The sequence below is a fragment of the Ornithorhynchus anatinus genome, chromosome 8 (genome assembly GCF_004115215.2).
Source record: "Ornithorhynchus anatinus isolate Pmale09 chromosome 8, mOrnAna1.pri.v4, whole genome shotgun sequence".
Taxonomy (NCBI): domain Eukaryota; kingdom Metazoa; phylum Chordata; class Mammalia; order Monotremata; family Ornithorhynchidae; genus Ornithorhynchus; species Ornithorhynchus anatinus.
Window position 1 is genome coordinate 37,853,325 of NC_041735.1, and position 27,437 is coordinate 37,880,761.

Here is a 27,437-nt window from a genome sequence, read left to right on the forward strand (position 1 = left end):
GGCCTGTGTTCTTTCCACTCGGCCATGCTGCTCCATATTCAATCTGTCACCAAATCCTGTCGGTTCTAAATTCACAGCATTTCTAAAATCCTCCCTTTCCTCTTCATCCAAACTGCTACCAAGCAGCTGATCCAAACACTTTTTTAATGGTATTTGTTAAGCGCTTACTATGTGTCCTCTTCATCCAAACTCCTACCAAGCAGCTGATCCAAGCACTTTTTTAAATGGTATTTGTTAAGCGCTTACTATGTGCCAGCCACTATTCTAAGCTCTGAGGTAGATACAAGCTAATCACGTTGGACACCGTCCTTGTCCCACCTGGAGCTCACAGTCTCAACCCCCATTTTACAGATGAGGGAACTGAGACTGAAAGAAGGGAAGTGATTTGCCCAAGGTGACCTAGCAGATAAGAGGCGGGATTGGAATCCAGGTCCTTCTGCCTCCCAGGCTCGGGCTCTTTCCACTAAGCCCCACTGCTTCCCTGCTTGTCACATCCCACCTTGCCTACTGCATCAGCCTCTTCGCTGACCTCCCTGCTTCCTGTATCTCCCCATTCCAGTCCATACTTCATTCAGCGGCCTGGATCATTTTTCTAAAAAAACATTGTCATGCCTTCTCACTTCTATGAACCTCCAGTGGCTGCCCATCCACCTCCACATCAAACAGAAACTCCTTACCTTCGGCTTTAAAACAATCAGCTCACCCCCCAGCCCGCCTTACTTTTCTGATTTCCTACTACAATCCAGGCTATGTACTTTGCTCCTCCAACTCTTCTCTATTCACTGTACCTTGAGCTCGTCTGTCTCACCATCGACCTTGAGCCCACATCCTCCTTCTCACCTGGATCTCCCTTCCCCTCCATATATGACAGACCACCACTCTCCCCACCTTCCAAGCCTTATGAAAATCACATCTCCTTCAAAGGACCTTCCCCGATGAAGCCCTCTTTTCCCCTGTCCCTTTTGCGTTGCCCGTGCATTTGGATCTGTAACCATTAAGCACTTGATATCCATCCCACCACACTTATGTATGTGTCTGTAATTCATTTCTATTAATGCCTGCCTCCCCCTCTAGACTGTAAGCTCCTTCTGGGTATGGAATGGGTCTACCAACACTTGTATTCTTTCAAGCATTTAGTAGAGTGCTCTGCACACAGTAAGCACTCAGTAAATACCATGGATGGATTGAGTGAATGATTCTCAACTTTCATGTAGTTGGCTTGAATTTTCTGGAAATGTGTCAACCAAAATCCAAAAAACAGGGCAGTCGTTTAGTGAAGGATTTTTTTCTTTCTCACCCTTCAGTTCAAGGAATGATGTGCCCAAAATATGTGATTTGGAAGCTGTCAAGAAACTGTAAATGAAGAGAGCATCTTTCTTAAATACCATGTTTTCTATGAATTGGTACATGGTTTTGTTTTATTTTTTTTTTGTTGTTGTTTTTATATAATATCACCCAAGAGACTGATATGGTAAACTCTGTCTCCACAAGGAAGCCTGCGTGGGTGGGAGAAGAAATGTCTATTCAGAATGTGTTATTGTCCTTGGTAATGAGGCACAGTGGGAATAGGTAGTGTGTTGGCCTTGAGCCTCCTGACTGAACGGCTTATTCCTGCGGCACTAAAAATGCTGCCTGTGGCTCTCCCCTTCCACGTAGGTTATTCTGCTCTATTCTGATTGTCCCTGGTAATTGCCTTGGGGATTTCAGCAGATGTGTGAATGAAGGGACAATATTAAAAATAAGAAAGCATTTGAAAAGTGTCCCTGATGGGCTAAAAAAGCTAAATCTTGTTTTGCACAAGGAAAAACAGCAAAGCATGTGGCGATGGCTGGAAATTGTTCCCGGTCCAATTTGCTAGCCTGAGAAGTGTAGTAATTGAGACTTCTACCTTTCTTCCTTTTTTGCGTAGGAATTCCTAGCACAAGCCCAGAGGATACTGCGGTAGCCCGGGACCTGGGCCTGTCCTTCTCAGAAGTTATTGAAACTCTACCGGATGGCACAGAGAAACTAATCAACTCTGGAGAGGTTGGTGATTGGTAATGTAGGTTTTCTTCTTTGGCACAAAGACTAAAACCTTTCTATTGAGAAAGGATATTTAACTTCAATTGAATGATAACAGTGATTTTCGGGCAGATTTATACCTGCTTGTTTGCACGGAGAGACATAGATTAAATCCTTTGTATTGGCACTTAGACTCAGTTACAGGGGAAGGAAACCTTAGAGAGATGAACGTGACCTAGTAGGAAGAGCATGGGCCCGGGAGTCAGATGACCTGGGTTCTAATCTCGGCTCTGCCTCTTGTCTGCTGGGTGACCTTTAGTAAGTCACTTAACTTCTGTGCCTCCGTTACCTCATCTGTAAAATGGGGATTAAATCCTATTCCCTCTTACTTTGACCGTGAGCCCTATGTGAGATAGGGACAATGTCCAACTTGATTATCTCATACGTACCCTGGTGCTTAGTACAGCGATTGACACGTAGTAAGCATCTAACAAATACCATTAATTAAAAAGTCCCATTTCTGATTCCTGCCATACTGTAAACTTAACCTTTTTCTGCCTCCTTTTTTGCTCTGTAAAACGGGGAGAATAACATGGGGGTAGCACTCTTGATGAACACTGCGTCGAGGAAAGTGTAGACACATACTGATTGCCGCCTGTGGTACACAGCGCTTCATTCCAACACCACACCCAGCTGTATCCAAACAGACCTGAGCTTTTAGCGAACGTTCCCCCATTCCCTTCCAGCAGTCTATCCAAAAAACATAGTGAAAGCACGCATTATGGAAGAACTGAGTATATTTAGAGCTCTTTCATCCAGATTCAGGAAGGGCTTTATGATAATTGAAAACCAAATGTTGTACTTGTTACAGCACATCCCCAAATTATAAGCTGCTGGAAACTGTCAGTCATTAGGCCTTATTTCACACACTTTAGGTGCAGAGAGCTGCCTCAGTGCAAATCAAACAGAATTGGCCACCACGGTGAATTTAAGCAGAAAAATCTAATCCAAAGAGAACGTAGATTTAGCTTAAGAATTGTGAATCGACAAATGATCAGACTTGCTCCGTTTTAGGGAGTTGTCCTTTGGTTTGCATTGTTTGATTTTTCACTTCTCGTCAGTTCTTTAATATAATTCCCCCTCTTCAGAAAACTTTGCTAAGCGCAGCGTCCAAGGGAAGCTTAAGGGCTTATGATTTCTTTCATCATATTTGAAGTATTTTTAGGAAGGCATATCATTTAGATATTTTTAAAGTCCACTGAGGATAAAGCAAACTAACTCTAGTTTTCGTTTTGTACCAAGAAGGTAGATTTGACTCCTAGTCGATATTTGATAAATGCACCTCATTATTTTTTTAATGGAATTTATCTCACTGCCAAAACAAATAATTTTCTCACCCGGGAAAACCCTGCCTTGAACATTTGAATTCATTTATTAAGTTCTCTTCTTTTGTTGCCAACTCTTTAGTGGCAAATAGTCCCTTTTGTAGATTATCCAACCTTCTTGCCTGATGGCTATTTAGCTGCTTGTTGGCTCCCCCTATCATCAGGTGTGTAGGAACAGCAAAAAGAGAGAACGATCAAATCAGATCATTTTGCTATTTGGTGGCAACTCTGATAAGGAGGTTAGTTCATTCAGTTGCATTTATTGAGCACTTACTGTGTGCAGAGCACTGTAATAAGCACTTGGAAAGTACAATCCGGCAACGGATAGAGACCATCCCAACCCAACAACGGGCTCACAGTCTTGGGAGAAGAGGTTGACACTAGTGGTTAAAATGAAGCTTGATTTATCGGTGGATTTCAGAGTTCCGTCATATCTTTCAGAACTGACAATCTAACATTGGAAATATTTGGAACTCAATTTACAAGATGGTGGTAATTTACGATCATCGGGGTTAGTTTGGAGATTATATTATTATCCCGTCACTTAGTATAGAACATATATAAAGACAACAGGTGATCCAGTAAGAAAGTACCCTAAAAGAGAAGCCTGGGTTTTCAAACTTCTATCAGTCACTGTCATGGGGATAAAAATGATTGATAATCAGCAACATTCTCCCGGTATGTAAGTAATTTTTGGTAGCGTATTAGTATATCTTCCACAATTCCGAACTCAAGGTGCTCGCTATCAATCAGAAGTGAATTTATCTGCCTTGCCCCACTCTTCTTCACAGTATGCCTGTGAACTGTAACTCTCTCTGTTCTTTTCATTTACTAAGTGATTTAAAACAAGAGTCAGTTTTTGAGTGCCCTCCATTTAACTATAAAGCCAAATACTCTAGAAAATTCACAGGGTCCTACCATCATGGGAAGTCATTTGAAGCACTTGAGTTCAGGTTAGTGCTTTGCCCATTTGAAATTCTGGGGCCTGGCCCGTGGGAAGCCAGATTGGTGTCGGGACTATACCTGGGAATCAGAGGACCTGGGTTCTAATAATAATAATGATGGTATTTGTTAAGCGCTTACTATGTGCCAAGCACTCTTCTAAGCACCAGGTAGATAGAGGGAAATCAGGTTGCCCCACATGGGGATCACAGTCTTAATCCCCATTTTACAGATGAGGTACCTGAAGCACAGAGAAGTCAAGTGACTTACCCAAAGACAAAGCTGACAAGTGTCAGAGATGGGATTAGAACCCATGACCTCTGACTCCCAAGCCCGTGCTCTTTCCACTAAGCCACGCTGCTTCTCTATCCGAGCTCTGCCACGTATCTGATGAGTGACCTTGGCAAATCACTTACCTTCTCCGTCCCTCAAGCCCCTCACCTGGAAAATAGGGATTTAATGCATGTTCTCCCTCCTATTTAGACTATGAACCCCATGTGGCATCTGATTTTCTTGTATCTACCCCAGTGCTCTGTAGAGTGCTTGGCACATAGTGAGCACTTAACAAATAGCAGAATTTAGAAGTGTTTTGTCATTGACCAGGTCCAGATGAGCCTATCTTGACTCCCAAGGGAGTACTTGGGTTTTGTATCTCCCAAGAATTTAATGTAATGCATTACCCCCAAATTGCTGATAGTAGTTACGTTCAGGGAGGGGTTCTTTGGTTTACATTGGTAACCTCGTGAGTTCTCAGTCTGGCCAATGAGTGGGCACTCATAATAATAATGATGGTATTTGTTAAGCGCTTACTGGTGCCAAGCACTATTCTAAGCACTGGAGTAGATGCAGGGTAATCAGGTTGTCCCACATGGGGTTCACAGTCTTAATCCCCATTTTTCAGATGAGGTAACTGAGGCTCAGAGAAGTTAAGTGACTTGCCCGAAGTCACACAGCTGACAAGAGGCGGAGCCGGGGTTAGAACCTGCGACCTCCGACTCCCAAGCCCGGGTTCTTTCCACAAAGCCACGCTGCTTCTCTCGTGGGAATTGTAGTCTGCAAATTTGAAAAAAACTACTCTATATGCACTGAGTTACCATTCAGTTTCAGCTAGTCCTGGTGGCAGTTCAGAGGAGGTCCGAATATGGGCCACCTACTAATAAGTGTGGTATTTGTTAAGCGCTTACTATGTGCCAGGCACTGTACTAAGCACTGGGGTAGATATAAGGTAATTGGGTTGAACATGGTCCCTGTCCCACATAGGACTCACAGAAGGGAAGAAGCCAGTAAACATGCTTATGTTTCCCATATGCTTAAAAAAAAACCTTTTGTTGATCCCACTGCCCAAGCTAACTGTTTCCCCCTCTCTCTCGATCAATGGGTCGTAGTCATTGATAGCTTACTGTGTACTGAACACTGTTTTAGCTGCCTGGGAGAGAACAATAACCAGAGTTGATAGCTATGATCCAGACATTAAACTCAACTCATTTAACGTGGGTGTCTTGCAGTCGGATAACTTAAATCTGCTTCGGGCCAGTATCCAGATACCACCAACATCACTTGTAGATGGGAACAGGGGAGGAGTCACTTGGGGTTCTGGCTAACCTTGTCCAGAAAAAGAGCTCCTCACCTTCCTTTCCAAATCCTCTCCTCCGTGTAACTTTCCCATTTCCAGTCGACAGCACCACCCTCTTCCCTGTCTCTGGAGTTCGCAAACTTGGCGTTATCCTTGGCTCCCCTCTTTTTCAACCCCCATTTCCAATCATTAATCAGTGGTATTGAGAAGCTGCGTGGCTTAGTGGAAAGTGCACGGGCTTGGGAGTCAGAGGTCGTGGGCTCTAATTCCGGCTCCGTCAGCTGTGTGACTTTGGGCAAGTCACTTAACTTCTCTGTGCTTCAGTTCCTTCATCTGTAAAATGGGGATTAAGACTGTGAGCCCACATGGGACAACCTGACTACCTGTATCTACCCCAGCGCTTAGACCAGTGCTTGGCACATAGTAAGTGCTTAACAAATACCATTATTATTATTATTATTTATTGAACGCTTACTGAGTGCAGGGGATTGAAGCCCCTCCTATACTACTTCATTACTCCCCTACCACTGAAGTCCTCTTACTCACATAATACTTATATTCCTACCTTACATATCTCCTTACAAGCATTAACTCTTACGAATATCCTCCTTTTCCTTCATTCTCTTCCCAGTTTTGTTTTTTTATTTCAGTGCCTGTCTCTCCCACCAGATTTTAAGCTTCTTGAGGGCAGGGATCTAGTAATCCCAGCTCTGCCATTTGTCAGCTGTGTGACTGTGGGCAAGTCACTTAACTTCTCTGTGCCTCAGTTGCCTCATCTGTCAAATGGGAATTAACTGTGAGCCTCACATGGGACAACCTGATTACTCTGTATTTACCCCAGGGCTTAGAACAGTGCTCTGCACATAGTAAGCACTTAACAAATACCAACATTATTATTATTATTATTAATTCTAGACTACTATCCCAAGCGCTTAAATCAGTGCTCTGCACACAATAAGTGTTCAGTAAACACCACCGATTGGTTTTCTGCTCACGTAAGAACTTTGCCTACTATTAGCAAGATGATGACATCAAAATGTCTCTATGGGTGCCTTCCTTAGGCCCACCCCGTAAGTCTTGGAAACATCGGTGGTGTTTTGTTGGGCGGTTCTAATATGTAGAATCAGTCAAGCGACCAAGCACTGTTCTAAGTTCTTGGGATAGCCCTCCCCACAAGGAACTTACATCTCTTTATTTTTTTCTCTCAGTTTACAGGAATGACAAGACAAGTCGCTTTTGACGCCTTGACCCAAAAAGCCAGAAGTAATGGAGTAGGTGGAGACATAACGAGTGAAAAATTAAAAGACTGGTTGATATCTCGGCAGCGCTACTGGGGCACCCCTATCCCCGTGATCCACTGCCAGAGCTGTGGCACCGTGCCCGTGCCTTACGAGGATTTACCGGTGGTGTTACCCAGTGTAACCTCCTTCACAGGCAAGGGAGCCTCCCCTTTAGCGACAGCCTCCGAATGGGTGAACTGTTCCTGTCCCAGGTAAGGAATAGGTGCTGCCAGGCAGCTGGGAGGTGATGCATCTTAGCATGATGCCTCCTACCTCGGTTATACCCAACAGGGAAGAAGACTGCTGAGCCGCCAGGATTTTTTCAGTTTCTGAAAATCAGGAAGGGAAATTGTTTTTAGAAATGTTTTCTTCCCCTCCCATACTTCGGTGGGCTTGTTTGGACAAGTGTCTACTCCGATTTCTCTCTGTAGCCAAAGATATCAGAAAAATATAAGCCTCAGAACTGCCAATTTGAATCCTCTCCGTGATAGTTTTCTTTTTTTCCCTTCCTCTTGAAGAGACTTAAAGTTGAAAGGGGGAATGTGTTTTCCTTCCCTGACCCAACCCATTGCTCACTGTGCAGTGAGCTTTGTATTATTTCCTCCTTTTATTCCAAGGGGCATCATAAAACTGAAGTTGCAGCATTCTCTCTGGTTTCATTGGCCTAGATATTGAAGCTGGTGTTATGTTCCCTTTCTTAGTAGTTGTATATTGTTGACGGTATGATTTTATTGCTGCGTTAATCCACTGACACATTGGCAGTTGGGTTTGGGTCATAATACTTACTGCAAATTTAAAAAGGCTCCCTGGATAAAACTTTGACCTGAGCTGAACTGTGTCCAAGAATCTGAACTGGCCTGAATTTTGTTCTCCAGGGGAAGTGGCACTTGAAGAAGGATTTAGCCATTTTCCAGAAAGAAACCTAGTTCCCTGGAAGAGGATTGTTAACCCACAGAGTGGTATCGGCTGAAAACACCTCCAGTGCTAGGAACAGATGCCCCAACACAGCCTTAGGCTTGGATTGAGTTAGGGTTAGGAACTGTCATCTTCCAAGAACCCTCAGGAGTTGGAGGGCAGTGGGTCTGGGAACAAGCATTATTTAGGTCCCTGCCATTCCAGGAGGCTTCCCTTACCCTCCAGTAACTCCAGCAACCGCACCAATCCTAAGGGTCAGAGTAGAGCAGAGAGCCGACCCCCATATCACAGCAGTCTGGCAGGAAGCGGTGACAGGGATGTCTCCTGGTCCATGATTATTTTCAGCCACCTAGCAGATGTTGGGTTCTCTGCCTCTGATACCTTCTGCCTTTGTGCCACCCTACTTTTAGTCTCCACCAGTGAAAGTGAACTGCAAAAGCGAAGAAATAAATCTTTCTGAAATAGCATTGTCCAAAAATTTCATCCATTTTTGAAAAGAATATTGCAACTTATGCACTATTTCCTGTTCAACTTGAACAAGTGTGCTCATAGAACAAGAAAAAGAATATTTATCTTCCAATTGGCTCTTTCCAAAAATAAATTCATTTTAAATTAAAAATGACTTGTTTTAAATGATTCATCAAAAAAGCATGCGGTTGGAGAGAGTGGGCCTCCTCCTCCATCGACTCCCATTTCTGCATAGGAAGATCCATAGTTTCTGTTGCCAAAACTCCATATTTGAGGAAGCATTTCCCAGAGAGGGAAGGGAAGAAATGGAAAGGGAGGGAATGGCCACTCCCTGCCTCTGCTTCTGCTCCCTTCTCCCATGCGCTTTCCCGACTAATTCCATTTAGAAGAGTTAGACACAGACTACCAGGGTTGTCTTCTGAATGACAGGTTTACACTCCTTTTTCAATTTTGTTTTGTTTTATTCTGTTGTTCTGGAACAGATCTTAGTGGGCCAAATATAATGGTGAGTAACTGCAAAGTCGCATTGAAAATTTGGGTTTTCTTTTGGAAATGAAATTATTTACATTTTTCTAAGCCTACCAAATGAAGTCTTGATATATGTTAATTAAATGCTTTCAAGTGTCTGTTTTAATATTCATGTTTTCTTTTCAGCACTTAGCGCTCTTTCACAGTGCACTGTGCTTAATACAGGGCCTTCACAGTAAATGTTATTTTTGATTGATTGAAGAAGTAAAGTTGGAAATTTATGATATTACCCAAAAAGTATTCTCCAGAGAAGCACTGGAAAGAATGGAGAAAAAAAAGACTTTTATCAGAATTTTTTAAACTTTTTACAGATCTTCAAAAGCTGATTGGAAAATTGCATATTAATATGAAAAAATAGCCCATAAATCTCTCTCTTGCAGGTGTAAGAGAGCTGCCAAAAGAGAGACAGACACTATGGATACATTTGTTGATTCAGCATGGTACTATTTCAGATATACTGACCCACATAACACTCAGAGGTAAGGGATTTTGGCGGAGCTTAAAATGGGATGGGGCCTGAGGGTTGCCAGCCCAAATCTTTTCAGCAGAGCCTGGACCTTCTTGCAAGCTGGCATTGCCTAAAGGAAAGATCGGCATGTCCCACCACAGTGTTTGCATAAAAATCAATCAATCTTACCTATGGAGCACTTACTTTGTACAGAGCACTGTACTGAGCACTTGGAGAATATAGTATAACAGAGCTGGTGGACGTGTTCCCTGCCTAAAACAAGCTTACAGTCTAGAGGTATCAAGAGATAAAGATAGGTCCTAATTGGGCTAGTGAGCTTGACCCACATAGGACCTGTCTGATTTTTAAGTTTACCTTTTGGCACCCTGATCTTTGTAAAGCTGTTGGAAAGGAAGGCGAACAGCCATGTCAAGCATCAAGATTTCTTACCACATCCGAGCACATGGATGAGATCTTCCCCCTTAGGAACTTTGTTTGGAAAATGAAACAATATGTATGTGCTTGTTCATATTCCTTTTACACTGTACATCTACATATACACTTCTGCACAAGGGCGGGTGTATGAACTGTGAAAGGACCATGAGTCTGGGTGAGATCTAGAAATCCAGATTCTAGAAGAAGTGTGGTGTAGTGGATAGAGCACGGGCCTGGAAGTCAAATGTCATGGGTTCTAATCCCAGCTCCTCCACTTGTCTGCTATAGAACCTTGTGCAAGTTACTTCACTTCTTTGTGCCTCAATTACTTCATCTATAAAATGGGGATTGACACTGTGAGCCCCATGTAATAATAATAATAATGTTGGTATTTGTTAAGCGCTTACTATGTGCCAAGCACTGTTCTAAGCGCTGGGGTAGACACGGGGGAATCAGGTTGTCCCACGTGGGGCTCACAGTCTTAATCCCCATTTTACAGATGAGGGAACTGAGGCACAGAGAAGTTAAGTGACTCGCCCACAGTCACACAGCCGACAAGTGGCAGGGCTGGGATTCGAACTCATGAGCCCTGACTCCAAAGCCCGTGCTCTTTCCACTGAGCCACGCTGCTATGTGGGACGGGGACTGTGTCCAACCCGATTTGCTTATAACCACCCCAGCGTTTAGTAGAGTGCCTGGCACACAGTAAGTGCTTAACAAATACCATTATTATTGTTGTTATTATTAGAACCAGCTCTACTACTGACCTGCCATGTAACTTTGGGCAAAACATAGAGTTGATTGTGAATCACTTTTCAGAGGCAGCCCGGTACTGTGGGCTGTCAAAAAATCCTTAAGGATACCAAGGCAGTGTTCAATCAGCACCAGGGAAATCCTGCATACAAGCAAAGATCTTCATTGGAGAGATGTGGAGAATAGTAATAGCGTGTCAGCAGGTTTCAGATCAAACTAAAGGTGAACAAAGTTGTAGTGTTGGCCAACTTTTTAAATGACTGTTAAATATGGACTCGCGATTGGGGAAACGCCCACCCCTCCCCGCCCTCAAAGTCAGGCTGTGAGGCAGTTTCACCAGTGTCCTTGACTTTTCATCTGTAAATGAGGATTAAACCTCCTACTTCCAATTTATACTTGAGCCCCTCTGTGTCCAATCTGATAAACGTGTGTCTACCCCAGTGCTTGGCTCATAAAAAGCACTTAACAAATGCACTTCTTTTTTTAAGAGCCTTGGAGCAAGGCTGTCTATTGGCGTTGAAATTAGGCTCCACTCAACGAGGCTTCCCTGGAGGGCAGTCTGAAAAGAACGGGTAACAGAAGGATAGCTAAACAGCTGTTGTTTGGGGTGATCAAAAGCAGCGGGGACAACGAAAACACTTTTAGATGTAGGAGAATGCAGCTTCACATAAATATAATATTACAAACTGAATGTTGGGGGAGAGCTGGAGCAGACTAACTGATCTGGTATGCTACAGTCAGAGGAGGGGTCTTTGGCAAGCAAAAGCTTTGACACTATGATGAGACTGAAGCAAAAATGAAAACGGCAACAAGCGCCATGCAAACAGCAAAGATACCAGTATTATGTCATCACCACTGTCAGGCCTGTATTTACCTATTTGCATCCATGGGTAAATTTCACCACCAGAGGCATCACCTGCAATTAAGCAGTGACAACTCTGTATTAACAAGAGCTAGAAGAGAAAACAAAGTCAAAATCTTCTGCCCCATCATTGCTGCAGAGGAGAATTTTGTTGTCCCTCTCCCCCTCTAGACTGTAAGCTAATTGTGGACGGGGAACGTGTCTACCAACTCTGTTGCACTGTGCTCTCCCAAGCAGTCAGTACGGTGCTCTGCACGCAGCAAGTGCTCAATAAATAGCATCGACTGATTCATTGTAGGAGAAACGAACACAGCTACTGGTTTGGCTAGCATTAGCCCAGTGGAATGCGCTATCTGTGACCCCATATTAACTTGTAGTAGACCCATGAGGGTGTTTTATGTCATTAAGAGTACCCCCAAAAAACCTGTGGGTCTAAAAGGAGCAGCACTCTGGTTTATTTGGGGTGTTTTGAGGGACAGTACTCTGCACACAGTAAGTGCTCAATAAATACCCTTGATAGATTTTGAAACCCCAGGGTAAGATGGAATTAGACGGTGCATGGAGTGGAAGGCATCCTTTTGCTGAGGCTGGATTCACCATTCAGAAATCTTATGAGAGAGCGGTCCAGATTTGATTTGTTTCGGCGTCCCCGAGCGGGCGGTCAACGATAACCCGTATCCTGAATGCTTAAAGGTCAATCTCAAGTCAGAGGTAGAGTAAGAACCCAACTCCTACTTCAGTTGGCATATCATGTGTGTCTGGGTAGCAGTCAACCAGGGATCACCTAGGGAAAGCCACAAATCAGAATTAATCTTGAGACTACTTGGATCGCCTCCAAAAATACATGGGATATACCCCGTGGGGTGATTCATTTTGCCTCAGAGAAATGGCAAACTGAGGAAAAACAGAAAATCTTTGCAAGAGAACTGGGACATGAGGAGGATGGCTGGATCTTGATTAGAGCTCCTCATTCAAGTTCCTCTATTATAATCTGTGTGCATTATTTAGCATTTCATGTTGTTGAGTTGTTTATGGGTTTTCTTTTTTTAAACTGTGTCCTTATTGTTCTAAAATAAAGGGCTCCGGTTACCCATTGTTCCCGCTGATGTAAATTTAGTTCTTGGTGCAGTGCTAACAATAAATCAATTCAAGATTGAAGGGAGCGCTTTGCCGTTAATAAAACGGTAACCAACAGAACTACTTTTAAGTAAGACTGGAATATTTTTTTTTTGACTAACGCACCCAAAATAGCATCATTTAAAGGCAACAGGCAATATACGGGCTGTGATAGATGAGCTGGAATTTTAATTGTGATTCTTTAGCATAAGTTTGAAGGTCTAATTTGTAATGCCCCAATTACTGCCTGCAAGGTTTGAGCAAAACTGTGGTAAATGCCACATTGCCCTCTAATGGAAGAAACTGGGAAACTTCAAAGATGTTGGGTTGGACTGTTTTTGTGAGTAAAAGGAGAGGTAAGAGGCTGAGGATGTTGAATAGTTTGTGAGGTTTTTTTGTATTTTTTTTTTAAAAAAACTGCTTTGTCCTGAGTTGTTTCATTATGTATCCCATCTCATAACCACCATTTCAGGTGTAAATTGCATCTCTTAAAATGAATGGGTTATATTTTCAAAGCCATTTCTGAACATTTCCCAGATGGAGCCTGATGCCAATTTTTTTTCCCCTCCCCTTTTCACAAATTTTGATTTGATGGGTTTTATTCTAAGGACATGCAAATGCATTTGGATTTATCTGATTGGAGTAGTTGTAACAAAGCTGGAGCCCGCTCATGCACCGTTCTCCCTTTGTCTCCTAGCCCATTTGACAAAGCCTTAGCGGACTACTGGATGCCTGTGGATTTGTACATTGGAGGAAAGGAGCATGCGGTTATGCATTTGTTTTATGCTAGATTCTTCAGCCATTTTTGCAATAATCAAAACATGGTGAGACTCAGGTAAGCACTTGCAGATTTCTTAAGGAAGCAGTCGTACGGGATCCTGAAACGACATCCTGGAACCAGAGCGTTTGGTTGTTTCTGGAGGAAGGTGGAGACCCAGGAGGCCGAGGAATTCGGCAATCCATTTTTCCATTTTGCCGGGTACACCTCAGTCATTTGCCAGGATTTCCCTAATGAGCATCTGACTGTGCTACCTCCCATTCTCCTTGGTCCCTTATGTGTAGTAGGTATTTAAAATGCTTGAAACGGTGCAGCAGAAACAGCGGGACTTTGGGGTCATTTTAGATATTTTCTACAGTTTTCACTGGAATGCTACTTGGGTTCCGTTCCCCAAACTTGTGGGAGAATCTGAGTGATTGAGACCTGTTCCTTTAAGCCTCTCTGAGCCACGACATCTTTTTCCCAGGCTTGCTAGAAGTGTCCTGGCATCTCAAGAGTTCCATGGCACATTAACAGGATTCGGGGAAATGCCCACATGTGTTTTTATGTTGTGGTGTTCGTTCTCCAAAGGAAATCACGCACCCTCCTTTAATCTTTCAAACGTTTTCACTTTACGATTTCTAAACGCCAAGACCTTTAGCAATACATTTCAGTCCTGGCCAACAAGTGTCTTTTTTATTTTCCAGTATGATTAGACTTTACGGGTACACAGTCCTGAGGGTTGAGTTTAGCTCTCCCTCCTTATGTGTATTTGGATGGGCTGTTTGCTACAGTATAACACTCAAGGCAATAGCTAATAAAAAATGTATTAGTAAATCATCTTGTGCAGTGAATGTGTATTTGGCGGTGCCTGGAGCTAGCTGGCGTTTTATCCATTTTCTTCAATGGATAATTCATTATCTATTTTCTTCAAGTGGGTAATTCATTATCCATTTTCTTCCGTGGGTAATTTGTTATCCATTTTCTTGGATGGATAATTCATAATTCATCAATTGAGACTTAATCAACCTTTCCAACAATGTTATCCTGGGTCCGAGAGAAGGAAAAAAGGAATATGTCAACAGTTAATGTAATTATTTGAGCCTTGGTAATGAAAGAACCTTGTTGGCCAAGCACCTACTGTCACAGCCCTAAGAACTCCTGTTGGAGTAGCTCACAGACCTCTCAGGTTTCATTCAAAAGCTTACAGTGCTGCAGGGTGTTCTTGCAGGAGGGCAGTCACTAAACCTAAGAGGTTCCCTGCCACGTGCTCCTCAGTATTTGAGCAGTAAATTAGCCCGAGTCCAGTTACCCGGGGCCTAAAACATTTTAGGCCAGCCGTACCAGAAAATGAAGCAGCAGGCCTGAGGAAATAAAAGTCACATTTTCGCATCCCTTTGGAGTTACCTTTTTTACTAGGGTCACGGAAATCCGTGACAGTTATGATATTTATTAGGGGGTAAGTTGTGAGGTAGAATCAAATAAATGGTTTAGGCACTCTCCCTGTCCCACCCCGAGCTTGCAGTCTAAAAGGGGGGCAGACATAGAAAAAGCTAGAACCATGAATTGCAAACAGCATTAAGTCACAGAGTCAACAAACCCTGGGTGACAGTTTTAGGATAAGGAAATGAGCATTTCTTGGAGCAGGGAGACCTTAGGCTCTTCTCTGCTCAAGGCCAACAGCCCTTAGAAAACGTGGGTGTTATGCTGGAAGTGGAGGCAGGAAATAGGACCCCCGAGGCTCCTGGGCTGGCAGATCTGGGCAAGGGGAGCAGAGTGTTTTTCATTGATGGGAAATCAATCAATCAATGGTATTTATTGAGTGCTTAATATGTGCAGAGCATTGTACTAAGCAATTGGGAGAAAACAGTACAACAGAATAGAAACAGCATGGCCAATGGATAGAGCACGGCTGTGTGCTCTGCTGTGTGACCAAGTCACTTCACTTCTCTGTTCCTCAGTTACCTCATCTGTAAAACGGGGATGAAGGTTGTGAGCCCCATGTGGGACATGGACTGTGTCCAACCTGATTACTCTGTGTGTACCCCTGTGCCTGGCATACACAGTAAGTACTTAACCAGTACCATAAAAAAGAAAAAAAATTAGCAGACACATTCCTTGCCCATAACAAGCTTACTCCCTAGAGGGAGAATGATAAATTTCTGGAATTACAGTGAAATTATGACGAATTCTGGTCATCTTGTACAGCATTTTTTGTAGTATAATTTATTTCATTGCCTGGAGAAGAAAGTAAACATTATTTGTTTGTCTCAGGGGGTAGCAGAGGATTTATAGGTTAGCCCTTTCAAAGATCCATTAGAAGCCTGTCACCCATTGATGTTTGCGTGGCTCTCCCATTCTTGGAAAGGTTACAGCAGTTCCTGGCGTAAGTGATTCTTTGGGATGTTTTTCCAGCTAACGACTCCTGCCTTGGCTGCCGACTACTAATGCTGAAGGAGAAGCGAGCATTAGCTTTGCAGTGTGAATGGGAATAAAAGCCACATCCCAGCTTGTCTGTATTGAAAGGAGATAAAGGAGACATTTTTCCCTTCTCTTTGTTCAGGAAATGTGAGCAGCTGTAGCTGTTGGCACCTTGTCAGTTTTTGCTGTCACTTTTTTAATGTTCAAAAAAGCCCCCCGCACACAGAGACACTTAATTCCCTAAACCAAAATGCTTAATGTGGTTCTGGTTTTCTTTTTTAAGAAGGAAATAGAATCAAGTTGTAGCTCTTAGGATCGGATCTTTTCTGGTCCGGCAGCCCTGAAACGTCCCAGCAGTCTCTAGTCTGGACCTTTTCCCCCTCCTCTCCACCTTACATCTCTGACTATGGCAGAAGCCTGCCTCTCTAGGAAAGGAGAGTGGACTTTCATTGCTGGAAATGTTAGAAATGGCCTTCTGGGTCAGATTGATGGTCTGTTCATACAGAAGGTTGTCCGAAGGATGCTTGGAGAAATGATGGAAGTTGCCCTCCTGTGTATTCATTGCCTTGGCTGCGAGTGGACCATCTGACAATCCCAGCCCTTCCTGCTAATGCCCCAACACAAACTAAGTTTCCATGTACCTATATAAATCCTTTTTAGCCCCTCAGACATCCCTAATTTTCCCTTTACTTAGTCCCTAACTTTTCCCATTATGGATATTTCTTTAATAAATTTATCCAAGCCCTTTGTGAATCTACTGATAGCTTCTGCCTGCCCAGCTTCTTCAAGGAAGAAATCAATGATTCTTACCACCCACTGTGTGACGTGCTATCTTGGATTCTTTTTTTCTTGAACATTCCATCTTCAAGATTCAATAGGTGATCGTTTTATTGGTGTTGTTCGACGTGGTGGCAATTTCATGCTCACCCTGTCCGTGCTCTTCATGATTTTGTACGCTTTAATCGCATTCCCCTCTCACTTTTCATCCTTCCCGCCTGGCGAGTTTTAATCTTTTAGAGACCGCCTTGTACAAGAGCAGCTGCACTCTCTCTGAACATTTTGGTTGTCCTTCTCTTTTCTATTCTGATCACCTCACTTTAGGAAGGACAGCATACAGAATTTGTGTAATCCGTGTTTTTAATTTAGTGGCAAAGCTGTGCCCTTTCTGACACTTTCTGATGATGCCCAGGATCTGATTGGCATTTTGGCCACCGCTTCATATTGGACCAGTGGCTTGATTTCAGTCTGGAGAGAAGCACTGAGGTTCTCTAAAATGTTATCACCTTTTTAAAAAACGGTATTTCAATATTTCAAATTTATTATTACTGTGATGGTTATTAATAATAATAATGACATTTTGAAAGTGCTTACTGTGTGCCAGGCACTTGACTAAGCACTAGGGTAGATACAAGATAATCAGGATGGACATAGTCCATGTCGCACATGGGGTTCACAGTCTTAATCCCCATTTCACAGATGAGGTAACTGATGAGGTAACTTGGCCAAGGTCACACAGCAGACAATTGGTAGAGCTGGGATTGGAACCCAAGTCCTTCTGACTCCCAGGCCCTTGCTCTTTCCACTAGGTCATGTTGCTTCTGTGCCCGTAGCTACCCAGTTAGAAAATGGAAGCTTTAGATTGTCCAGTGTCACTAGTTCTGGTCTAGCAGATAGCAAACCTTCAGGCTGGCAGTAGAAATCATAATAATGGTATCTGTTGGAGACCTACAGAATACAATGTGCTAAACTTGGAACAGTGTGCAAGAAACACAAGACATATTCTATTCCCACGAGGAGTTTGCACCCAGAGAAAATCTTGGCTCCGCCACGTCCACAATGTGACCTTGGGCAAGTCACTTAACTTCTCTGTGCCTCAGTTACCTCATCTGTAAAATGGGGATTAAGGTAGTGAGCCCATGTGGACAGGGACCATGTACAATCTGCTTATCTTGTATCTACTCCAGCACTTACTATAGTGCCTGGCACATAGTAAGTGCTTAACAAATACCATTTAAAAAAAGGGTAAATAAAATTTTCAAAAACCATAATACTTCTCTTAACAAATACCATTAAAAGCAAAAACAAAAAACCCTGAACTCTGTGCTCTAGAGTAGCACACCCAGCACTGAGTGTCTGGCTGCATGGTTTGCATGTGAACATGTAGGATAGGAACAATTTCTCAGTTATGCTGTTGATATTGAATTGTCCTTGTTGGAATAAAGGAAAAAGGTGAAGGTTTTGAGGGAGTTCAGAGTTACAGTCCTCCCTATCCCCCCCGCGGTGGAATTTCCAGTTAATTTTTTTACAACTACCAAACTCTATTATCCTTTCCATAAATATTGTGCAATGCAGATGTAAATCACTCTGAGATCAACTGGCAACTTGGCCAAACAGTAGGGCCACCAGCGTCTCTGGATAAAATAGCATGATCGGCCAATCAATAGAATTGAGCATCTGCTCTGGAGAATTCAGTAGAGCCAGAAGATGTGATCCCTGCCCTCAAAGAGCTCAGTCTAGCTGGGAAATATACATTGCTATCTCTTGAAGAATCTGTAGTATCAGGAATTAGGAAGTGTGTGTTTTCCCGAGTCCTTTGAATAAAGAATAACACAATCATTTAAGTGCCAGTATATCAGAATAGTGAATAATCTGTTCCATTTACGTCAGACTTTTTAGAACAAGGAATTTAAAGTACTTCAGGAAAGAACTTTGTGTGCTCCCACAGAGCTGGAACAGCATTTAAAAGCAGAGATCTCTAAACTATAAGAGGCAGAAAATTATGTGCTGTAATATAATGTGACACCAAGCCTCATAATGATAGTAGGGTGACATCCAGATGCTGTGCAAATTGGGCACAAATTGAGATGTTGCTTGAATAATTGGTGAAGCGACATACTCTGTGGGGTTCCATTTGATGACAAAATGACTTCTTTTTTCCTCACATCTCCTTTCCCTTATTTAGGATGTGGAGCAACTTTGAATATTATGAATACAGGGCACACCCATTGGATTGCTAGCATTTTTGTCCTGCTGTAGGGGCCAGACTGTAGGGACCAGACTTCTGAATATCTTTCCAGCATTGGGTGTGGGGATTGAAACTCCCTTCTCTATTATCATTCTACCCTTCTCCCCGGTAACTGCCTACTGTACTACCCTTGCTTTGTCTCTTTTAAAGAAAAAATGCATTTTCTAAGTGCTTATTATGTGGCAGACAGTGTACTAAGCGCTGGGGTAGATATAAGCTAATTAGGTCGGACACAGTCTATGTCCCACATGGGGCTCACTGTCTTAATCCCCATTTCACAGATAAGGTAACTAACCGAGGCACAGGGAAGTGACTTACCCAAGGTCACCCAGCAGGTGTGGTGGAGCTGGGATTAGTCTTCCTGACTCCAAGGCCCGTGCTTTATCCACTAGTCCCGGCTGCTGCTCTTCTTTTCAGCCTCCTCCTCTTTTGGTTCCTACATCTGGCCTCAGGGATAACAAACCTCCAGGGTCACCAGGCATCAGTGTTCTCTTCAGTCCTCCTCAACTTTCTAGCCACAGCCATTCGGGACATTTAGAGAGCCCTTGACTCCCTAGCCTAAGCACCTTTCAAAATATGGCTGTAACCCCAACAGAAGGAGGTGCAGTAGTGGTAACTCTAAGGTAGTGATTGTAACTGTAGGATTGTTAAGGGTTTGCTTTGTGCTAAGCAGTGGGGCAGACACAGTTCCCACACCTACATACTGGATGTAATCTCTAGAATGTCAGATTGGGTTTTTTTGTTCTGTTTTGTTAAACACTTACTAAGTGCCATTGCATTAAACCCTGGGGTAGATTCAAGGTGATCAAGTTGGACACAGTCTGTGTCCCACATGGGGGTCCCACTCTTAATCCCCATTTTACAGATGAGGAAACTGAAGCACTGAGAATTTGACTTGCCCAGGGTCACACGTCAGACAAGCAGAAGCAGACAGGAGCTGGGATTAGAACCAGCTCTTTCAGACTCCCAGGTCCATGCTCTAGCCAATTGGCCACGTTGCCTCTCGTGGGCAGGGAATGGGTCTGCTAACTCGATTGTATTGTAGTGCCCCAAGCGCTAAGTACAGTGCTTTGCACCTAGTAATCACTCAGTAAATACCACTCATTGATGCAGTACACTATACTAAGTGCTAGGAAAAGTACAACAGAAACATGAGATACGAACCGTGCCCCGAGAGAACATAACTCTAACAAGGAAGACAGCTAGTGGAATCGGAATAAACAACTGAACAACCGAACGTATACATATTTACAATCCAAAACACGAGGGCTGGAGACTTCCACAAAGTTCTTCGTTACCCATCACTAGACTCAGATGCTGCTGTAAGTGATCTGGTCACTTTTAATTAGCCATCTTGTATTTCCATCATCTCTGTCAGAAATACTGACGGCGAAAAATCAAGGTGCGGATGGAATGCCATAGGTCTTCCTAAAGGGGTGTACAAGTATTGTGTGTGAAAGCTTACGGATCTGCTGCACACAGTCTGTGATGGGGAAGAAATGCCGCGTAGCCTAGGAGTCAGAGGACCTTGGACAAATCACTTAACTTCTCTGTGCTTCGGTTTCCTCAAGTGTAAAACGGGCATTCGGTACTTAGACTGTGAGCCCCATATGGGACAGGGACTGTGTCTCCGACTTGATGAGCTTATATATACCTCAGCACTTAGAACAGTGCTTGACATACAGTAAGTGCTTAATAAATGGCATTAAAAAAACAGCAAAAAAAAAAATGTCCCAGCTTGTTAAATGCATGTATCAGAGGAGAGGCCCTGTGTTATAACAGTCATTGGATATCTCTCCCCTGGCCACTTGCAGGAAGGTTCTGGTCAGAGTAATATTGAACTGTTGAATTGGGCAGCTGATGGCAAGATAAATCTTCCTGAAAGCAAACGTGGCTTTTGATACAGATGCAGTACTACTGATGTGATCTTTGCCCCTGAACAGCTGCAGGAGAAATGCAGAGCACAGAACCAAGACCTGAATACCTCCCAGAGGTTTTGGACACAGTAAATCATGTTGGCCCAGCTTGGCTCTCAAGTTGGGCCATCTGGAAGCTTGTGAACATCATAAGGTTGCGCCACAGGGGAATGATCTCAAATCCCACTGGCAACTACTCTCCCATTTTCAAAGCCTTCTTGAAGGTGCATCTCTTCCTTGCCCTAACTAAGCCCTTATTTACTCTTTTCCCACTCCCTTCTGTCGTCCAACCCCACAGCACTATACACATATCTGTAATTGATTTATTGATGTTAATGTCTGTCTCCCCCTCTAGACTGTACGTTTGTCGTGGGCAGGGAATCTGTCATATTGTGTTGTACTCTCCCAAGTGCTTAATACAGTGCCCTGCGCATAGTAAGCGCTCAATAAATACTATTGAATGAATGAATGAACGAAGTACCAAAAATTAGCTGTGATTCTGGAGAAATCCAATTTATGATAAATGAGATGGCCTTGGGTATGACTTTGGGAAGGAGATGATTCTTTATGTCACCAGAAGATGTCACCCTGATAACATGCTATGGAAGGTGAAAACCTGCCTGGCCTGAAAGACGGGGAGTCCAGGTTCATATATCTAGGGAATATTGAGCATTTAGAGGGTTAGTGGTGCTGAGATTGAGTATTCTTCTATTCTGAGCCTGCTCATCAAGATTGATTGCAACCCTTTTTCCCAAAATGTTTAAATATTTGCTATCAAATCTCCCCTACTTTTGCCTGTCGACATTAATGGAAAACACCCATCCGTTTTGGTATCAACACGGCATCAGAGCTGAATGAGCACCCTCTAGATTTCCAAACTCGGCACATGCGTGTGAGCTGTTGAATTTCAGAAAAGCAATGTTCCCAAGAAAAAATGTCCTCCACTTTTAAGAGCAGCCAGATTTTGATGCTGGGAATAATTTTTTTTTAGTCATTATTTTAAAATGTGCTTGCATCCAACTTCAGGTTTTAATGTACTGCTGAAGAAAAGAGTTATTTGTTTCTCCAGCCTGACTGAAAATCAAAGAATGTCTGTGACTCAACTAGAGCCAGCTGTCCTTGAACCACAGGTCTATTTCCATGAGTTTCATTTAAGCCTGAGCTGCTTCAAGTGGTTTAATTAACTGTCCTGTTCTTTACAGGAGTGGGGAAAGGGAAGTAGAGTACTTTGGAATGAATCCTTCATAATAGTGGCCTACCCTGCTAAAAATTCTGGGGCACTTTTTAGAGTAAGATTTGAAAACCTTGAGTACCAGAAAACTTCATTTCTCCTTCTCCTGTGAATTTGTGAATTATAAGGCAATGTAAAAGTTTAATAAGTTTATTTAGTGCAACCTGCTGATATTTTGCCAATCACTATGTTAAAAGGCACCATCTCCCTCAGATAATATTGTACCATAAAATGAAACAAAACCAAGTCATCCAACTACCAAAAGACAACTGAGCCCCAATGACAATATCGTTATTTTGTCTCTGGACTGAATAAGAGGAAACATAAGTTTAATTGTTTTACATAGGGTCCTTCAAATGTGTATGTCCCCATTCTCAAACTTTACGTTTCTTTTCTGTGCTCATTTTTAAATTCAGGATATTACAAAAATTGTGATTTTAATGCAACCCACAGTAGGTCCGAGGAAGTTCATTCTTTTCTCCTAATAGGACTTCGAGACTTTGGGGTAGATAAGCATGCAGATCGTGTTTATTGTTTGTCTGTAAAGTTCTCTTCCCATAGATGCAACGTGGAAGGTTTACATTACTGTTTAAAAAAAAAAAAGAGGTCATGTTGAAAGTGCTAGTTTATTTTTCTTTCATCTTCCCTCAGGGAGCCTTTTCATAAACTGCTAGTTCAAGGTCTTATCAAGGGGCAAACATTCAGACTCCCTTCGGGACAGTATCTGAAGAGAGAGGAAATTGATCTCAGTGGTAAGTGATACAAAAAGGAAAGTTCCCTGGAGGTGTGTCCAGAAAACTATATCAAATGAGGGTGAGCAAGTGACAGTACATAGAAAAACAGTCTTGAGATTTATTGTCTCTCAGCTAGAGATAGTGTGTGTCTGTGAGTTCTGGGCTCAGAAACACTGAGCTTTAAAGCCCAGCCAGGGAAAAAGTAAATCAGCTATATCCCAACAAAGAGCAAATAGTGATTTTGGCATCATGTTGGCCTTTTGTGGGGATCTGCCCAAGTAACAGCTAGAGCGTGGTCCACATAAGACTTTCATTATGGAAATATCTGACAGGTTAAAATCTGTTCCATGATAGAGCAGATCCAGCAGAGACGCCTCAGAAACTGAATTCTTATTAAACTCTTAGGCATCTCTTGAAGAACCTAGAAGCATAGCTGACACAGCCTTGCTTTCAGTGTTTTTTTTTCCTTTCTCATTTTATTAAAGGGCCTGAGCCAGCACTTTTCACTAAACTTTTAGGGTTCAGAAAAAAATGCAGATTCCCTTCCTTCTTCCTCTCTTCCTTCCACCTTCCGCTCTTCCTTCCACCTTCCCCTCTTCCTTCCACCTTCCCTCTTTTCCACCCTTTCCTTCCTTCCCCTCTCTTCTTTCTTATCATCCTCTCTTTCCCTACCCTGTTTCCCTCTCCTTTTTCTCTCTTCTTTTCTCCCTTTACTTCCAGTATTTCTTCCTCCCTTCCCCTCTCTTTCTCCTTCACTCCACTCTTATCTGTCTCCCTGCCTCTAGCAGCTACTGTACAGTTGCCTTCTTTCTGACTGCTGGGAATTTTGTGGTCTGCGGGGATTTTTACGTCCCCGGATCAAGGAGCAGGTAAAGAAACAGCGTGGCCCAGCAGAAAGAGCATGGGCCTGGGAGGCAGAGGACCTGGATTCTAATCCCAGGTCTGTCAGTACCTTGCTGTGTGACCTTGGATGAGTCCCTTTAACTCCTCTGTCCCTCAGTTTTCTAGTCTGTAAAACAGGAGTTAAATCCTCCTCCCTTCACATGTGAGCCCCATGTGGGACAGGAACTGTGTCCACCCTGGTTAACATATATCTACACCAGTGCTTAGAACAGTGCTTGACATGTAGTAAGCATTTAACAAATATCATTAAAAAGAAGAAAGATCCTCATGTTACCAGGACTAAAATCAGGAAAACTTGCACTGGGGATGTGTGTGTTCTTTTCCCTGTTCTCTTCACTCAGAGACAACTCTGCCTTTCCAGAATGCCCAGTTTACTTTCAAAACACAACCAAAGAAAGTTAAAATGAACTGTTTCCTGCTAGCGATGATCATTTGCGCATAAAAGTAAGGTGGCAGATTGCTCTCTAGCTTGAAAAATGAAGTCTAGCATGTTGTTGGGATTATTGAAACAGACATCATCAATTTAGTAAAAAATGGGTTTATCGTGTGCATGTATGTAGGCTCTGATCCTGTCCATGCAAAAACTAAGGAGAAATTGGAAGTGACATGGGAGAAAATGAGCAAATCCAAGCACAACGGGATAGATCCCGAGGAGGTCGTCGAGCAGTATGGGATCGACACTATCCGGCTCTATATTCTCTTTGCTGCTGCTCCAGAAAAGGACATTTTATGGGAGATGAAGTGTAAGTCGTCTTGATGCTTCTAAATATTCTTGGCTGAGGGTTGTGGTCTTTTGACGGGGAGGATTAGGAGAATGAGAAATGAAGAAATTTCTTTAGGCCTAATCACCTAATAACACGTTCCCCTCTCCCCCTTGACACTAAATTCAGCTTCTCTGCAGTCTCCTTCAGTAGCCCCAGACCAACATTTTATCATTTGGTTGTCGAGAACTGCTTCCTTGCACCAACTAAACTTTCTCCAGCAGTTGTAAGACCCACTGCCTTTTATCAGACTGTTCCTCCTTTATCTCTACCCTAAATGGATGAAGTTAGTGGGTCAGCAATTCACTCCTGAGAGCCAGAGGGCAAGAGTGAGGGAATCTGTCCTGTTTTCTCCCTTCCTGCCTCATGGCCCGGGTGGAAAGGAAGTTGTGCTAGGAGGAGGAGTTGGAAAAGGATGTAGTTCAAACAGAAGGAGTGAAAGATGTTCCTACGACAGTCTTATGTGTAAAATATAACTTATTTATGCCTTCTAAAAAGGAACTTCTCTCAGTAGGATAAATTTTCTCCTGGTGTTTCTTCCTCACTGCATGTAAGAAGTCTCTCGGGCCTTACCACAGATTATAAATATTCTTCAGCAAGTCCGTGCCTATAAATACAAATTAATTTCTAATACTTCAGTTACAACAAGTGCTAGAAAGCCACCCAAGTCATTTTTAGCATTTGCTGTAACACTAATAGTTATAAGCATTGGTTTCATTAGTGTTTTGGAAATTAGAAACATTCTTTGACATTTTAGAAGTACAGTTATCTGTTTGGATAAACCGTAACACACTGTTGGAAGAGACAGTTGTGCACATGGCATTGATTTTCCGTAATATGGTGTTCATCCAGATTGCAACTTCCTCAGAACGTATTAAGAATGAAGTGTCTGCGTCTGATATTCACGCAGCAGCTGCTCAAGAAACCCCACTGATAATGAAATACTACCGATGGTTTGTAATTTGGGTGCCCAGGTACTTTGGTCAGAGCCTGGCCAGGGCCTATCTCCAGTCAGTGCGTCGAGACTCCCGATGGTCGTATTTATTGTTGTTCTACTTGGTTGTAACTGAGTATCCTTTTTCATCCTTTCATTTGCTTTCATGTTTCGCGGGACTCAGCCGATGCTCTCCCTGGGGTGCTGAGGTGGCAACAGCGTTTATGGTCATTGACAACTAAGTTTATTGAAGCTCGGGCTTCTGGGGAGGTGCCCAGACCCCATCAGCTGAGCAACAAGGAGAAGGCTGAAGTCAAGAAGCTTCTGAAGTACAAGAATTCTGTGATCTCGCAGGTAAGAAAACTCTCGGAAACTTTTTGATAATAATAATAATAATAATAATAATAACGTTGGTATTTGTTAAGCACTTACTATGTGCCGAGCACTGTTGTAAACGCAGGGGTAGATAAAGGGTAATCAGTTTGTCCCACGTGAGGCTCATAGTCTCATTTTACAGATGAGCTAACTGAGGCACGGAGAAGTTAAGTGACTTGCCCAAAGTCACACAGCTCACAGGTGGCGGAGCCGGGATTAGAACCCGTGACCCCTGATTCCTAAGCCCGTGCTCTTTCCACTGAGCCACGCTGCTTCGGATCTGTGTAATTCATTCAATCATATTTATTGAGCGTTTACTGTGAGCAGAGCACTGTACTAAGCTCTTGGGAGAGGACAATACAATAATAAACAAGACACATGTAATTCCTGATTCTTTTGATGATTGTAGCCAGCTCAGTGGAAAGAGCACGGGCTTGGGAGTCAGAGGTCATAGGTTCGAATCCCGGCTCTGCAACCTGTCAGCTGTGTGACTGTGGGCAAGTCACTTAACTTCTCTGTGCCTCAGTGACCTCATATGTAAAATGGGGGTTAAGACTGTGAGCCTCATGTGGGACAACCTGATTACCCTGTATCTACCCCAGCACTTAGAACAGTGCTCTGCACATAGTAAGCGCTTAACAAATACCAACATTATTAGCCTCTTGTACTGTAGGTTTGTCTCAGTCCCCTTATCAGTCCATCAACCAATGGTATTTACTGAGCTCTTATTGTGTACAGAGCCCTGTACTAAGCACTTGGGAGAGTAGTACAACACAGTTGGTATTCCTGATTCCTGTCCTCAAGGAGCTTACAGTCTAGTGGATTGTAAAACTACCCTTCTGGGTAATTTTGGAATGGGGACTTAGTTCTTCCAACTACTCTGAATTTGTAGAACAAATTTGTACAAATTCTACAAACTCTAAGAACAAACATGGCAGAAATTTCTGTTCTAGCAATAAGAATTTGGCATGTCTTTAAGCCTTCCCCTGGCCAAGGAAGAAGGAAATATATGATAAAAAGTCCCTGTGGAGTTATCCATGGGGTGAGAAGCACTCCTGGAGAACCTCACCTCATTTGTCCATCAGGTCTCTGAACAACAACAATAATAATTATGGTATTTGTTAAGCATTTACTATGTGCCAAGCACTGTTCTAAGTGCTGGGGTAGATACAAGGTAATCAGGTTGTCCCATGTGGAGCTCACAGTCTTAATCCCCATTTTACAGATGAGGTAACTGAAGCACAGAGAAGTTAAATGACTTGTCCAAAGTCACACAGCTGACAAGCGGCGGAACCGGGATTAAAACCCACGACCTCTGACTCCTGTGCTCTTTCCAGTAGGCCACATCTGAACATCTACCCAAAGCAATTTAACAGTTGCCACTGGAAATTTAAAAAAGCAAATTTGACCCAGAAATTGGACTTTGCATTTTAAATGCATTGAATTATTAGGAGGATTAATTGGGCTAAGAAATGCCTTGAAAACAAAAACTATAATTTTAAGTGGTGCCAAGTCACAGACGGGTATAAAATTTCTCATTTCATTTTAAAGAAAATGGTAAAAATGAAGAGACTCTTGAGTATCTCATTACAAAGCTTTTTCGGTGGCATTCTTTTTGGATATTGAGCATGCCCAGATTACATCTGTTGCAGAAAGAAAACGCTCTTCAGATTT

The 27,437-nt window shown here is 42.9% G+C and overlaps 1 protein-coding gene across 2 annotated transcripts in view; it reads left to right on the top strand.

The window, feature by feature from the left end:
* LARS2 (leucyl-tRNA synthetase 2, mitochondrial) overlaps nucleotides 1-27,437 on the top strand; it is a 129,898-nt gene that overhangs the window by 80,022 nt on the left and 22,439 nt on the right. For both annotated transcript variants that reach the window (XM_029070826.1, XM_029070828.2), the window contains exons 11-17: nucleotides 1,910-2,025; nucleotides 7,110-7,393; nucleotides 9,473-9,571; nucleotides 13,404-13,541; nucleotides 22,708-22,808; nucleotides 24,254-24,436; nucleotides 25,573-25,742. In XM_029070826.1, the coding sequence (XP_028926659.1) occupies nucleotides 1,910-2,025; nucleotides 7,110-7,393; nucleotides 9,473-9,571; nucleotides 13,404-13,541; nucleotides 22,708-22,808; nucleotides 24,254-24,436; nucleotides 25,573-25,742 (1,091 nt within the window). The remainder of the gene's footprint in view (nucleotides 1-1,909; nucleotides 2,026-7,109; nucleotides 7,394-9,472; nucleotides 9,572-13,403; nucleotides 13,542-22,707; nucleotides 22,809-24,253; nucleotides 24,437-25,572; nucleotides 25,743-27,437) is intronic.